Source organism: Ochotona curzoniae, unplaced genomic scaffold (genome assembly GCF_017591425.1).
Source record: "Ochotona curzoniae isolate NIBS_2020 unplaced genomic scaffold, NIBS_Ocur_1.0 scaffold_274, whole genome shotgun sequence".
Taxonomy (NCBI): Eukaryota; Metazoa; Chordata; class Mammalia; order Lagomorpha; family Ochotonidae; genus Ochotona; species Ochotona curzoniae.
The window spans coordinates 6,961,677-6,977,465 of record NW_024467101.1 but is presented as its reverse complement, the minus strand read 5'-3'; the positions used below and the strand labels follow the sequence as shown (position 1 = coordinate 6,977,465).

General features: G+C 50.6%; 1 protein-coding gene across 2 annotated transcripts in view; it reads right to left on the bottom strand.

The window, feature by feature from the left end:
* Positions 1–3,484: 3,484 nt before the first annotated feature.
* Positions 3,485–15,789, bottom strand: part of EIF4ENIF1 (eukaryotic translation initiation factor 4E nuclear import factor 1) — a 43,043-nt gene continuing 30,738 nt past the window's right edge. The window contains exons 8-19 of one of the 2 annotated variants that reach the window (XM_041003479.1): positions 15,216–15,351; positions 14,876–15,055; positions 14,035–14,267; positions 10,116–10,187; positions 9,497–9,680; positions 8,706–8,785; positions 8,261–8,400; positions 7,702–7,786; positions 6,211–6,343; positions 4,898–5,242; positions 4,511–4,675; positions 3,485–4,220 (exon numbers count right to left, since the gene is read on the bottom strand). In XM_041003479.1, coding sequence (XP_040859413.1) covers positions 3,979–4,220; positions 4,511–4,675; positions 4,898–5,242; positions 6,211–6,343; positions 7,702–7,786; positions 8,261–8,400; positions 8,706–8,785; positions 9,497–9,680; positions 10,116–10,187; positions 14,035–14,267; positions 14,876–15,055; positions 15,216–15,351 — 1,995 coding nt within the window. In that variant the 3' untranslated portion in view covers positions 3,485–3,978. The remainder of the gene's footprint in view (positions 4,221–4,510; positions 4,676–4,897; positions 5,243–6,210; positions 6,344–7,701; positions 7,787–8,260; positions 8,401–8,705; positions 8,786–9,496; positions 9,681–10,115; positions 10,188–14,034; positions 14,268–14,875; positions 15,056–15,215; positions 15,352–15,789) is intronic. The other variant, XM_041003480.1, reaches the window with a different exon arrangement.

The window sequence follows — 15,789 nt, the reverse complement described above, 5'->3', positions numbered from 1 at the left end:
CTGCTTTTCCCAGGCCAGTAGCAGGGAGATGGATTGTCAGTGGAGCAGCTGGTGCCATCCAGGATGCCAGCGTCTAGGCAGCAGCCTACAACTGCACCCCTTTAGCTGATGTTACCGGTGGGAGACCCTCTCAACTGGAAGTGGATTTCAGTCCTTTCTCACAGAGTACTGGAGAAAAAGGACTTGATGTAAGTAACTGATTGTTCCCTATGAAGCTTGGGGGATGTTGTGGCAGGGCATATTGCTCTCCTTAGGCCAGTGGAGGCTAGATTGCTGATCTGCCTCTAGTAAGCAGTGGAACCATGAAGTTACTCAGCCTGTCTGAGCCTTAGTTTCCTAAGTCACATGGGGGATAATAGTAGCATGCTGTCCTAGTGTAGTGATTGTTAGTACCGAGGGAGATGGTACTTGTGAATTGCTTAGCACAGTATGTGGCATGTAAGTACTCAGTGAACATGGGCTCTCGCAGAGCAGCTGTCTCTCAGCAAGACAGAGCTGACCATGTTAGGAGGTGGGCCACTAAACAGCCCCTTCCATAGCTCAGCCTTTCACCCTGAACCCCCTTTGGACAGTTCTGGCCTCAACCACGTCACCAAGGGAAAGGCAGGCGAGGCAGGAGGTGTGATCTGAGCAGGCTGTATGTGTGGGCGTTGGTACTATCTGTGAGGGTGCTTTAGGGAACTTTTAAGGGGATTGTTCTGATTGTGTGACACTCGTTGGCAAAAGTCTTGGGTCAAGGATATGGGCATGCGAGAAATCTGAACTTCTTCTGAACACTTTGAGCATGGAGTGTATATAGGGCTGACAGAACAGTCCCTGAGAAAAATCAGGAAGCGAACAGTTGTGCATTTGGTTCTGTCTGCAGATGAGGGGAGCTAGGGTCTCCAGCAGAGTGTGAAGGTCAGGGTGTAACATGACTCAAACATCCTCCCTCAGTCCTTGTTCCTTTTGTGGACAGACCCCAGGCCCAGGAGATGAGCCCTTCAAGCCTGGTGTCCCAGTTACTTTTCAGAATGTAGAACTTGATGTGATGGGTGTATTCCTGACAGAGACCATGACCTTGAACCTACTGCCACCCTTCACAGGAATAGGGAGGCCGTTGGCTCTAAGCCACAGGACTTTCAGGTAGGTTTGTCCAGTCAGAGCTTGCTGGGTAAACAAACAGCCCTGCCAGGATGTGGGAGCAAGGAGGCTGCGACATCTAGTTCATCGAAGACTTTGGGATGTGCCTTGAAAAATTCTATTTAACCTAGTAGTGAGCGAGCACATCTGATTCCCTCTGCTTATGCCTCCAGTGGTTGGGCTTGGTCAGGCTGAAGCTGGAAGCTGGGAACTCAGCTCGGGTCTTGGTGAGTGGCAGGGCCCCCACTCCCTGAGCTGCCACACTGCCTGCTAGGGTGTGTATCAGCAGCAAGCTGGAGCACTTCCCAGAACCCAGTCTATGACACAGACATCCCAAGTGGCACCAACTGCCCATCCTGCATGTCCTCATCTTTAAAACAATGGATTCATTTGGACAGCAGAGGGATCAGGGTGGGAGACACACAGATGTCTAGAGACAGATATTCTTTCTGCAGCCAGATTGGACAGCATAAAGCCAGGAGTCCAGAATGCCATGTAGGAGGCCGAGGCCCAAATGTTTGGGGCCATCATTGGCTGCCTTCCCGGGTGAACTGATGAGATTGGGTCAGAAGGAGCCCAGGACATCAGTCAGCACTCAGGTATGAGAAGCAGGCACCACACAGGGCAGATTGACTTGTCGTGTCATGACTCTTTAGGAGTTTATCCCTGAAATTCTTCAGGGGTTTTGACTTCCCTCTTAGCAGCATAACGTCTAAGGCAGCTTTACAGAGAAGAGACACAGAGATCTTCCATCTGTTAGTTCATTGCCCAAATGGCTGCAAAGGCTGGAGCTGAGCCGTTCCCAAGCCATGAGCTTCTTCTGGGTCTTCCATGTGGGTGCAGGGCCTAAGCACATTGACTACTTTTGCTGCTGGGACTTGAACTGGCACCCATAAGGGATACTGGTGCCAGAGGTGGAGGTGTGACCTGCTATGTCGCAGTGCCAGCCCCTGTAACATGGGTATTCCCTAGAGTAGGGCCAGGCTTCACTCTGTATTACACCTGCTTCTTCCGGATTACTACTTATCTCTTAAGCACTTCCTCTGGAAGTTCAGCTGCTTCCTTACCAGTTTTCCATGAGGTTCTTAGCTGTCTGTCTATCTTTCATCCTATGGTTCCCTCCTGAGATGGTTGTGATGGCAGGGGCTGGGCCAGGTATAAGCCAGGGTTCCATCAAGGTCTCCCATGGGTGCAAGGACTTAAATACTTGAAGCCATGCTCTGTACATTAGGGATTTGGATCAGAAGTGGAACAGCAGCCAGCATTCCAACTGGCACTCAAGGATGCTGAGATGGGTCCTTATTAACTTTTTTAAGATTTACTTTTTTTTTTATTGGAATGTCAGACATAAAGAGGAGGAGAGATAGCAGGATCTTCTGTCTGCTGATTCACTCTAAGTGGCTGCAATGACCAGAGGTAAGCTGATCTGAAGCCAGGAACCAGGAGCCTCTTCTGGGTCTCCCATGCGAGTGCATGGTCGCCAAGGCTTTGGGCTGTCCTCAACTGCTTTCCCAGGCCACAAGCAGGGAGCTGGATGGGAAGTGGGGCTGTCAGGATTAGAACCGGTGCCCATATGGGATTCCAGCGCATGCAAGGCGAGGACTTTAGTTGCTAGGTTACTGTGCTGGACCCTTGATTCTTGCTTCATATACCCTTCAGTCCTGTTTGAGTTCAGCTGTTGCCTTCCAGAAACCCTAAAATGGTGAAAACATTTCTTCTCTGCACTCACCTTGCATTTGGCTGTTAGCTCTCGATTGTAACTACGCATTTTGCCTTTCTTTCCCTTCCTTCAATCTGTGGTGTAGAACAAATTTCATCAAAACCTGTGTATCTGGGGTGCTGTGGTATAGCACAATAAAGCGCCACCTGTGGTGCCAGGATTCTATATGGTGCTGGTTTGAGTCCTGACAGCTCTATACGCCCTGCTTATGCCTGGGAGGGCAGTGGAGGATGGCTGAAGTCCTTGGGCCCCTGCACCCACATGGGGTCCTGAAGAGGCTGCAGGCCTCAGCTCAGCTCACCTCTGGCATCACAGCCATTTGGGGAGTGAACCAGCGGATCAAAGAGCTTTCCAAATAAAAACCAGAAACTTAACATCTGGCAGCACAGCCTTATTTCCTTTTGGCTGTCTTCCTTTTGCTTGGAACCTACATTTGTTCATTTTTGTACCACCAGTTTCTAACCTCAGAGAAAAGCAGGAATGACAGAATCAGAGCACAAGAAGGCAGGTAAGGCAGGCATGGCCTGAGTGGGGAGTTGGCCGCGGGGAGGGGGGTGGGGGTGGTGGTGTGCAGGGGTGCAGCTGCTGCTGCTCAGCCGTCAGGGCTCAGTCCAGGGGAGATAAACAGAGCAGTGCCACTCATTTCATCCACACACTTGCATATGCAACTTTAATCAACCAAAAGAAAAAAGTCCCAAATGTACAAGTGAAAAAAATCCAAACTGTTGACACAGGCTTAACTAATATCAGCTACTTTTATGTACAGCTGTATAAGTTCAAAAAAGCTATCCTATATGTATATACAAGTTTATACACAGGTCTGTACATAAGGGTCTATACATTAATTTCCTCAAACCCTTAGGTGCCACCTCTTGGTGAAGACACCAACACTTCATTCACATATTTTACAAAAGAAAGACTTTCCAGGATCAACAACAGTGCACCCTGTGCTCAGTCACGCAGGCCCCACTCGATGGGGTGAGATCCATCTGTCAGTGCAGACCACACGGTGCGTGCCCCCCTGCAGCTTTGCACAAAGTGCTCCAAAGTAAAAAAAAAAAACCCCTGAACCAACCCGAGTCGAGGCAGCCATGTCCCAACAGGGTGTGCCTGAGTGCAGGCATGGGGAATGCTGCTCACTGCCGGTACTCCAGCTCGTCCACGCTGATGACCTTGGTGGGCATGGAGGGCAGGGGCTGCTGGAGCACATCGGAACCAAACCATTTGGCGAGGCCCACGGGGGAGTTGCTCCTTTGGGTGGGGCGGGTCTCCAGTGGGGGGTGGGTGTGGGGCAGGCTGGAGCGGCTGGGCACACTCTGAGGGGTCGTCTGGGCGGTGACAGCTGCTGCCTGGGAACCAGAGCCTGGAGGATGCAGAACTGTGGAGACACAACAGGGCATCACCTGAGCAGGAGGATGGAAGGGGCTCCCCACTGGGCTCCAAAAAGCAGTCCTCTTCTCCCGAGGACTATGAGAAAACTACTTTAAAACATGATGAGACCTTGGGAGGCTGCGTACCGAGGGGCAGTAGTGCTGGCTGGTGAGAGGTCAGCTGTCCTGGGCAGGCCTGCTGGCTGCTCTGCCTCCTCTCCCAAGGACTTCTCTCGGGTAGTTAGGGTTAGTAGTTTATCTCCACTGAAAGCATCCTAAATGCCTCAGGCCCACCTACCTGAGCGCTGCAGCTGCTGCTGCATCATGGCCAGATGCAGAGGTGTCCCGGGCCGCGGGTTTAGCAGCGGGTGACTAGCAGCAGGTAAAGGGTAGAAGGGCTGGCCCAGGATGGGGCCCGAGATGCCCTGCAGATGAGTCAGGTCCATCCCAGGAGGAAGCACACCTATGGGACAGAAATGGACTCAGCAGCAGTCTTTCAAGTTTCTAGGAAGTTTGGAGCTTGTCTCATGCTCCCTTGATGTGGAAAGTAAATGCAGAATGCTCACTCCTAATCTCTTAGCTGGAACCCTCTGCCCACCTGTCAAATGTCAGGATCCCTCCGAAGGGCGAGTCCCTCCCCAGCACAGCCCTTGCCCCAGGTCTCCTGACCGACCCAGCAACTCACCAGCTTGCAGCAGACTTGGGAGGTGTTGTGGAGGTACTCCTTGGGCCAGCATCCTTTGGACCAGCCCTGGGTGAAGCTGATGAGCAGGTCGGACAATAGGGACGTGGGGGACAAGGGGGACTTGATGGACAGGGCGGAGGAAAGGAGCGCCTGGAACTGGTGATGCCAGGGTGGGGGTTTTTCTGCCTGTGGCTTTAGGTCGGTAATCCTGTTCTTTGGTGTAACGGCTGGCCTGGGACAGAGGGGTGGAGCATGAGGGCCGCTGTAGCGTTGACAGTTTGGGGTTTCTAGTGGGAGAGGCGTCTCTGTCGGCACTGGGTAGTGAACTGGACGACAGGAGGTTCTCTGTAAGGATGTAGATGGGACATTTTAGGGTTGGCAAACCTGCCAAGATGCTGTGGCCTCCCAAGGATCCAGCCAGAGTTCTGACAAGGCTCCAGCTGCTGCTCAGTATGTTTAGAGAATTGCAGGCTAGTGGCCATCATTTGCCTTACAAACAGGACATCAGGGTCACAAAGGCAGTTAGGGATACAGCTTGGGCAAAGTGCAGCTCTTATAAAACCAAGGTTGGTAATGCTACAAAAGACAGTCCAGCACTAAGTGCCTGGCCTGTCAGGCTGCCAATGGCTGCAGCCTCCCGTCTATGCTGGCCACTCTAGTCAGCTTTTTGGCTTTAATCTTCTTAGCCTAAGGGGAAAAGTGTCAAATTACCCATTACCACAGAAAACTGAAGCACATACTGAACTGCTTCAACAGGATTTCCTTTCCTTCTAATAAGCCTAAAGACTAGACCAGTGGGCTGGCAGGGTGGTTAAGTGAGCTGTTGTTCTGCCTGCAGCATTGGTATCCCATATGGGCACCAGTTTGTGTCCAGGCTGCTCAATTTCCCATTCAGCTCCCCGATTGTGGTCTGGGAAAGCAGCAGAGGATGGCCCAAAGCCTTGGGACCTTGCATCCGTGTGGGAGACCCAGAAGAGGCTCCTGGCTTTGGTTCAGCTCAGCTCCAGCCATCTGAGGAGTGAACCAGCACATGGAAGATAATCTGACTTCTGAAATTTGCCTCTCAAAGAAATCTTTAAAAGACTGGGCAAATCATATTTGCAAATCAAATGTATGATTTTTTTGCAGCTGGAGCCTAAAATAAAGCTCCTTGTCTGATCCAGTCCTCTCACTGACACAGAATTGTGGTTGGAGTGACCTGGGTCTTGCCCAGGGATTTGCAGCAGCTCCGGGCAGGCTGGTGAGCGCTCATGTGCTGGCCCTCTGCCGACACCCTGGCAGCAGTGCCCCCACACAGCTTAGCTTCACGGTACCTTCACTGGCCTTGGGAGCGTCTTCCGTCCTATCGCTTGGAGCTGCTTTCCCAGAGGCAGGCTCCTCCTTGGTTTTCTCTTTGCTCTCATACATCTTTCGGATCACTGAGGTAGGGGTGAAGGAAGGAGAAAGCTGCAAAGACAAACACCTGGTATGAGCTCCGCCTCTCGGTACATCCCCTGTTGTCGAGCCAGATCACCAGCCACACCACGCAGCGAGGTGAGACGGCCCCATGCGGCCCTGTGCTGGTCCGCTGGGTCCCTGGCAGTTCTGGGTGCTGCTCTGTAGATGCTGCAGAAAAGGTGAACACACAGTGCCATGAGCACGTTACTCCTTGCTCCCAACTTGCTTTCATTAAAGCCTGGAGCTTCAGCCGCCCCAGGTGTGTGGTGACACCTGCAGGGCACGCTCAGCCCCTCAAGAGGAACAGCAGCCCTTTGCAGCCAACCTGCCCCAGACCCCTAACCTGTCCACTTTTTTTCTCTGCTATCCGAAAATTCACAGTTCCTTTTTTAGTCTCGGGTTTACCCGAGGTCCTCTGTTCGTTTCTCCTTTGCTGATTTTATTAAGCCTGCATTGGTTCTTCCTAAACCTTAAGTCCTATGATCAGGTCAGCTTTTACCACACGCTGTTGAAGTAAGGCACAAAGACCCAAGTGGGGTCAAGTAGCTCTTCCTTTGTCAACTCTGTGACAGGAGACATGCAGGGAATGGGGCCTTCTGAAATGTTAGTTGTGAGACACTAGGTGTGCCACCACACATGAGCAAATTCCTTTGTCCAGGCAGCAGTTCCCTCTCGGGACAGCTGGACATTAAGTCGGAGTGCTTTACGGTGCCTGCCTCAGGACCCACCCCACCCCAGTCTCACCGTGAGCTCCTCCCGCCTCCCCACGCAGCTGTCCTGGCCGTGTGTGCTCTGGCCCAGTTTTCTCTATCCATGGGAAATGCTTTCCTCAATATAGAAAAGCTGAGATAGGCAGCTAGGAAGGTGTGTGTGAGATTTTCAGAAAATTCCAAGTAAGTGTGGATCAAAAAATGGCTAATGCAGGTTGAGCATTCTTTTGCACCAAAGTAAAAGTGTCTCCAAAAAAATTAAACCCAACACATTTTTTGTTGTTTCATCTGAGAGGAGACCTGGCTTCTTCTCCACCTCCTGGGGCCAGCCAGAGCTGGGCTAGGAGGCAGGGACTCAGCCCGGGACTCCCCTGGGGCCTGTGCCAGCAGAAGCTGCAGCCAAGAGCCCGTGCCAGGAACCCAATCCAGGCACTCCAGTGCCAGATGTGAGCGTCTTAACCGGGGTCCTCACCCAGTCAGCCAGACGCCTGCCCCTGTACTGGGATTCTGTTTCTCATGAACTTTCTGAAGCACTCTCAGATGAGATGAGGGTTTCTGTGGCCGGCACAGAAGGCTGCTGAGGGAAGTGCACTAGTATGACGCAGAGCCCAACCCGGAGAAGCCTCCGAGTCATTCCTGGTCCCCAAGGTCACTGACCATGCTCGTGATGGAGGCAGCGGGTGCGGGGGATGAGGCGTTTCCCCGGTGCACAGGTGCTGGTGACTTGGCCACTCGTTGTTGCCTGTGAACAAACCAAGGACCCAGGTGAGACCGCACAGTAGTCAGGGCTGATTGACTCCCCAAGTGACCATGATAGCTAGAGCTGAGCTGATCCAAAACCAGGAGCCAGGAGCCTCTTCGGGTCTCCCACACAGGTGCAGAGTCCCAAGGCTCTGGGCCATTCTTGCCTGCTTTCCCAGGCCACAAGCAGGGAGCTGGATGGGAAGTGGGGCTGCCGGGATTAGAACCAGTGCTCATATAGGATCCTGGCACGTGCGAGACGAGGCCTTTAGCCACTAGGCTACCATGCCAAGCCCTGAACTTTAAAAACTAAGTTCCTAAATTAGTAAAGCGAAATTATTTACTGCCATCTACCTTACAGGGCTCTGCAACAGCACATAAGGTCTTGCATGGTAACAGTGCTTTTAACTACGAAACACTGAAGAGAGGAAAGCCAGCAGGGGGCGTGGCACGCCGGGTAGGGTGGACAACTTACCTGTTTCTGAATCCATCCCTGGTTCTGTCCGCCTGCAGCTTGCCAAAACCAGGCTGGTAGAAGCTTGCTGCCTGTACAGCAAGTTCGTGTGGCAAGGCCAGCCCCTCCAAAGCTGACTGCTGCAACTCTAGCTGGCTCATCTGCAGAACCAAGGGGCGAGTGGGGGAGAGGGGGTCAGCTCGGGAGCGACTATGGTCAGCACACTTTCGGGGAAGGTTTCTTGCCCCACCCCCCGCCAGCTTTGTGCTTTCAAGCAACGACTGAGCAAAACAGGGCAAACCTGATTACACGTTCCTGTCACCCACTGAACAGGATTCTAAGTATTACTTCTATTCAGCAGTTTCCTACTTTCTTCTTGTTGAGCCTCACCCACTTCCAAGCACTGCTGCAGCTCGCTTCCCCATCCCATCAGTGACAACGGGGGCAGGGAGGAGCATGGGCTGACCTGGGCCGTGACTGGGCTCATGGGCTTGCGAATGCCTTGGAAGGGGTCTCCAAGCAGCTGCTGTGGTCCTGGCGTGAAACCTGTCGGGCAAGTGAGAGTGGGACTGACGGCTCCGAAGGCACAGCACTGGAGGGTGCAGCTGCTGGCACACTGCCCCTCTTCCAGGAAGCACCCACTCCCCCATACCCCTATGGGCTGTGTGGGTGCTGACCAGCGGTTCTCGGTGTGAACTTCTGGTGTAGCCACCTGCTCTGCTGTCAGTTTGGTCAGTTTTGGAGCTCTGGACAAGAACTTTGGAACTCTGGACAAGCTCTGCAGGAATGTGGCCATTACCACTAAGCCAGCCAGTGCCATGGCAGAGCCCAGGACTCCCAAGGCCTGCCCACCCTCATGGCATCTAGTGATGCCTCTGAAGGTGTGGCTGGCAGGGCCAGAATGGCCAGCAGCGAGGACCGCAGTAACCCTAGGGATGCTGGCACACACTACCAGGAGAGCTCTCTCAAACAGCTGTCAGTTGTACTCTGAGCAAGTCCCACACCTCACACCTGATGGTCCAACATCAGCGTGGGATCCCGTGGCAAGGAAAGTCCACGAAGTCCAACTAACTGTTCTGGACTGAATTCCCTAAATAAGGAAGGAGGCCGAAAGGGCTGGAATCAACTGAGACTGATTTTACCTGCCCCCTTCTCCCTTGCTCAAACAGCATAATAAATAAATTCATGGCTTTCCAGGATGTCAAGGATGTGCATCAGAGACTGCCAGTACTGGGGCGCCTGGGAAGGAACCCTTACCGATGGGTGAGGGTATTCTTGGGCGCAGGTAGTCGGCGGAGGCTGCTCGAGTCTGAAACACTTGGGACAAGGGGGGTGAGGGCGCTCTCTGACCCAGCATCGAAGGCGCAGGCTCCAGGCTTCCCATGAGGCCACTCAGAAGATTGGAAGAAGCAGGTCTCTGCACTGGCTGACCCAGAAGTTCCTGCAGGTACAAGAGTCATATGCTCATGAATAACCTGCGGATTGTGGAGTCACTTTGGGAAGTCACGTGATGCCTCTCCCTCATGCGCCATGGAAGGACTGGGCAAGCATACATGCGATTGATCTATTCTCTTGAATACTCAGCTGGCAACATTTCCTTCACGTAAGTGCTACAAACACAGGTTAGATACTGCCAAGTTTTTACAGAACTTGCAAACCGGAAATCAAGGGCTTACTTGGTCATCTTTCTTTAACCACCCCGCTTCCTCCCTATGAGTGACAGCACTACAGAGCTGGGTCGGACAGCAGCGGTGTCCCCGTGCCTGCCAGGCCACACAGCTCATGCTCCATGGCCCAAGGTTGGACCACTACACAAAGCCAGGGCTGAGAGCTGCTGTGGAGGACTCCCAGGCCTCCGTGGGAGAGGGCAAAGTACCTGCAGGATGTTCTTAGGGACAGGCTGGCCTGGGATCTCAGCAGGGGACATCAAATGGCTCTCAAGGTTTCGCTAAAAAAAGTCAAAGGAAAACTGGTTTTAACCTTAACACATGTTACAGATTAATTGGGGACCCCAAGAAAGCATTAGACACTGACTAAGGGGGTTGGCCGGGAGAGCAGTCATGTTCAAGTCATGGAAAGCTAAGACCAACCGTTCCACTCTGCTACCACACAGGTCATGGAGCTCTAGGGTCGGAAGGATCCTTGCTAGGGACACATGAGGCCTACTCAGAGACCATCCCTGCACTGTCCCCGCCATTGCACTATTTCCAACACTGAATCCTAAAGGAGGAGAAATGGTGCAGTGGAGGTGTACTCACTGCGTGCAGATTAAACTTTTTTTTAAAACAAGATTTATTTATTGGAAAGGTAGATTTACAGGGAGAAAGAGTGACAGAGAGGATGATATTCCATCTGCTAGTTCATTCCCCAAGTGGCCACAGAGGCTGCAGCTGGGCTGATCAGAAGCCAGGAGCCATAAGTTTCTCCCAGGTCTCCCACATAGCTGCAGGGTCCCAAGACTTTAGGCCGTCCTTGACTGCTTTCTCAGGCCACAAGGAGGGAGCTGGATGGGAGCCTGGACTTGAACCAGTACTCACATGGGATGCCTGTGCCACAGGTAAAGGGCTTACCCTGCTAAGCCAAGGCACCAACCCCAACATTGTTTTAAGAAAAACTTATGAGTTGCTGTTGTGGTGCCACAGGTTAAGCTGCTGCCTGCAATGCTGGCATCCCATGTGAGTGCTAGTTTAAGTCCTGAGTGCTCTGCTACCATTCCAATGCACCTGTGAAAGCAGCACCTAATGGCTCAAATGTCCCTGCTAGCCACATGGGAGGCCAGGATGGAGTCCCTCGCTCCTGGAGGTCATTTGGAGAGTGAATCAAAAGACAGAGCTTTCTACTTTTCAAATAATCTTAAAACATAAAAATTACACACACATAAAAGAAACAGAAAACCCAGCTAAGATACAAGCTTGGTTAGTATGCTGCATTCCAGAAGAAAACTTTAAGCATTACTTTTTTTTCCCCCAAAGATTTATTTATTTTTATTGCAAAGTAAGATATATAGAGAGAAGAGGAGAGACAGAGAGGAAGATCTTCTGTCCGATGATTCACTCCCCAAGTGACTGCAACGGCCGGTGCTGTGCCAATCTGAAGCCAGGAGCCCAAATCCTCTTCCAAGTCTCCCACGTGGGTGCAGGGTCCCAAAGCCATTCTCTACTGCTTTCCCAGGCCATAAGCAGGGAGCTGGATGGGAAGTGGAACTGCCGGGATTAGAACCGGCACCCATATGGGATCCAGGTGCCTTCAAGGCAAGGACTTTAGCCACTAGGTCACAGCACAGGGCCCTAAACTTTACTTTTAAACAAAGTTGCTCTAAGTTGGATCAAAACTCAAACCCTTGGCTCTTTGTTCCCTCAGTGAGGCAGTCCTTATGTTTTACTTGCAATCCCTGCTGAGCTTCTGTGTAACCCAGTGCCTGTCAGGATTCTGACACACTTTCTCCAGTACACACCCCCTTCCACTAGATGGAGCTGTCATAGCCCAGAGCCAAGGCCTGGGGTGACAGTCCGAAGACAGGCAAGCATTTTATTGCTGGCTTTGGAACTGAGGCTAAATGCAGATGATTTTAACAGGCCATCTCCCCAAAAGTAATTTAATTTCAGTTAATACAAACAGGCAACTCTATGCCACACTGTACACTATACTTGTGGAAGATGGTCTTACAATTCAGTTTGAAATGGAGTTTACGCTGAACCAACACATTTTTACAGGAATGGTACAGTGTGATGGAACCCAACAGGTAAGGCCAATGAAACACACAGAAACTACACAGTAGCAATTAAAGGCACCGATCTTAGATCTATGATTTAACATGCAGAATATCTGGGGCAGACATCTGCTGTATTTATTTTGTTACTTTCCTTATTGCTTTCCTAGCTCAGGCTGGGATTTTGTCTTTCCTTAGTCACCTGCATTTTATCTTCCATTCCTTAATGCAACTATCTGAGGCTTATTCCCTCAGCTCAGATCTGTTCTACTTTAGAGCACTGAACTCCTAACAAACAGGGACCCTCACAACAGGATGAGCTGTGTTAACCGCTCCGGGATCAAACCTGGAATGAGATATTCAAGTGGCTGGATCCCCCGGCCCGTTTCTCCGTCACTCATGGCTGGGCAGCATCTAACTAGAAGAGCTGACTTGAGTGTGGTCAGCACTGCTCACCAAGACACAGAAGTGCTGACAGAGCAGAAGTCTCTTGCAATTAATGATGCGATTCTTTGCATGGAAATAACTAAAGGAGTAGACAAGCACTGCCATCTGAGTGGTGGCCAGCTGCAGAGACCTACATCTCCCCGGATACCTTTCCAACATAGTCCAAGGCCGGAAGTGACAGCACTGCTGTCTATGCAGCAGGCTGACGTCTCTGTGCCTTACAGATACACAGACAAGGAACGCTAAACGCCATCTGTTTTCTCTTGGAACAAGCATAATGTGTCGGCTTGCAACACCACAGGAGCTGTTCCACTTCTGATCCAGCTCCCTGCAGCAGAAGACGGCCAAGTATTTGTGTCCCTGCACCCAGTCTGGATGAAACACTTGACTTCAGCATGACCCAGCCGTGGCTGTTCTGGCTATGTGGTCAATGAACCAGTGAACAGAACATCTCAGCCTCTCATTCTCTGTCTTTCAAATAAATTTAGAAACAAACAAACAAACAAACAAAAAGGCTACTGGCGTTCACATCAGAGCTACCCTGAAGTCCTCTGACAAGGGGGTGAGGATTAAAAAAACCAGAAAATCCAGTTTGGTATATTCGCTATAATTTAGTAACCAGATGACATCTATATTTATGTTATTGAGCTTGACCCTGCTTCACATTAATCTGGACCAAGCATAGCAATACTGATAAGGCCATGGCTGAACTAGACTCTAAAAACTGTTATGACAACGATCAATGCATGCCGTATATCTGCGTTTATTGAAAAGCAACACCCTGTGCCCTGAGCTTCAAGTCCCCATTTAAAAACAAACTTGGAAGGGCCAGCAACACAGCACAATGAGTTACATCACAGCTTGCAACATCAGCATCCTGTACCAACGTGCCTGAAGTTGGTGGGGCACCTGCCACTGTGTGGGAGACATCGATGGAGTTCCTGGCTTCTGGCTACAGCATGGCCCAGCTCTGGCTGTCCTAGACACCATTTAAGTGAGTGAACAAGCAGATGGAAGATTTCTTTGTCTCTCCAATTCTGTCACTCTGCCTCTCAAATCACATAACTCTTAAACAAATGTTAAAAAAATAAAAAAGACTTCAAAAACAAACAAACCCCTCAGCTTTTCTGTGAATAAATTAACGGGATTCAAGTAGCTTCAGAAAAATCTACATTACAAATCAAGATTTGTAATCAAGATGCCTAAGCAAGGAAGCAGGTAATCCTGGATAGGTGCGAGGTATTAGAGGGTGTGTAAAGATTTTACTACAACATAGTAAGCTACAAAGTTTAAGTAGCTATATAACTTAAGTAGCTGAAAACTTCTCTGGAGTACATCCAAAAAGAATTTTTTTTAAAAGCAGCAACTTAATAAAGGCATGCAGGCACTGAAAAACATTTGATTTTACAGTCTTTCCACTGTCGCTCACAGACAGATAATTAACTACGGGCTGTGTTTTCCCTAGTCCTATGGTACCTTGATAACTAAGGGACACATGAAAGCAGGGACCAGATGATTACTAAATAAGTCCCCATTTATTCGAATACCTGTATAGAAAAACATTTATTTGGGGGTGAGAGGAGGGGGTGAAATGGAGGAGAAAAAGGAGAAAAAGCCTGGGCCTGTGCTAAATACTCACATTGACTTTGGGTTGTGAAGGCAGAGTCCCACTGGCTTTCATGGTGTTCACCAGCTTGTTGAAAGCAGTCATATCTCCGTCTTTCTTGAGCTGCCGATTGCTGGTTACGGCGCTCAGGGTCTCCTCCAGGTGCTCTGCCATGAAGGGGGTTGAATTCTTCACCTGCTGGTCCATCTTCAAGCCCTTGAGCCCTGCTTCCACCTCCTCCACTGACAGCACAACCCCTGAATGTGCTGCAAAGTTGAGAAGGTTCAGGTTAAACAAGCAAAGGGACACTGGCTAAAGATTCTCCTGGGTTACTGGGAGGGTTAAAGTAAATAATTTATTTCATAACTGAAGGGAGGTTTTTAAGGCTGACACCAAAATCCCAGGCACTTTGCAGTAGCAGTCAGCACCTGACAGTGCACTAGGGTAAGAGAAGGCATCAAGTACAGCAATAATCTCTAAATGTCAAAACTGGGGCGCTCCCACCTTGAGGTGCTGAGCTCCAGAGTGAGGCAAGGTCCAGCTTTGTACACTGTGTCCCTTAGAGGGATGCGGGGAGTCTTCTGGGACCTCAGAAGTGCAAGTGGCCCAACAGCAGCAGGCTGGCGGCCTTGCGCTGTGGGAACCAGCAACTCAAACGTGGGAGAAGGAAAACATCCCCTGGAGTGTTACGACTGCAAGCCAGTCCTAGGCCGGAAGGACACGCTCTTACTATGGGCCTTACCAGGTTCTCAAAGAGGAGGGACTGCCTGACAGTGGACACAACATGAGAAAGTGCACTCTATAGTTACTTCTGGTCAACCAGAAGTTGGCACCCCAAGTTCTCCTTCTGAGACTGACGTTCACTAACACTTACAGCTCTCCTTGAGTTTTTCTTTATTTGCAGAAAGACTGGAAAGAAGAGGTTTTAAATCCACTTTGGCTTTCTGTAGCATTTCTAAAATATCTACTTTGTTTTCTGCATGGTCTTCCAATGGGATAGGAGCAAAATAATTCCCCGAGTTCTGTCCAGGAGAGAGGATGGCTTGCTCCAGACCTGATGTGGCAAATAAACATACTCAAAATCAGTTGGTCTCAACCAGGCACAGACATACCCAGGCAAGGCTTCTCCGTAGCTTAAGCTCGATGTCCCCCAGCCCAACGAGGACAGGAAGTCAGAACGGCCAAGTGCACACCTGAGCCACCACCTGACTTACCTGCAAGTCTCTCCAGCTCTTCGTGGGGTGTTGATCCGAGACTGCTGGAGCGGCTCCCAGATTGGCTAGGGTTAGAGAACCACCTGCTGAACCGACTGGCAGAGACGGAGCCTTCTCCCAAAACATCTTCTATCATCTACAGAGAAAACCAAGGTGGAAAAGGACAAGGTGGTTCACATTTTAAGGAGCAGTCACTCGCTCTGAACATCTTCAAGGCGGACACGAACACACCTGTAAGTTTTCTTTTCTTCTATTTGCAATTAATACAAACTGTGGCATACCCAACTTGATACCTTCTGGGCACACACTAGACAGCCGATGCTCCTCCGGGGGACTTTGTTTTCTATCCTTTGCCACATTAACAATGTCTCAACACAGGTTTTAAGGGGACTGTTTTCCCAGTGGCAAGGACTTGCCTTGAATGTGCTGGGATCTCATATGGGGGCTGCTTCATGTCCTGGCTGCTCCACTTATCATCCAGCTCCCTGCTTGTTTCCTGGGAGGGCAGCACAGGACAGCCCAGAGCCTTGGGATCCTGCATCTGCGTGGGAGACCCATAGGAGGCTCCTGGCTT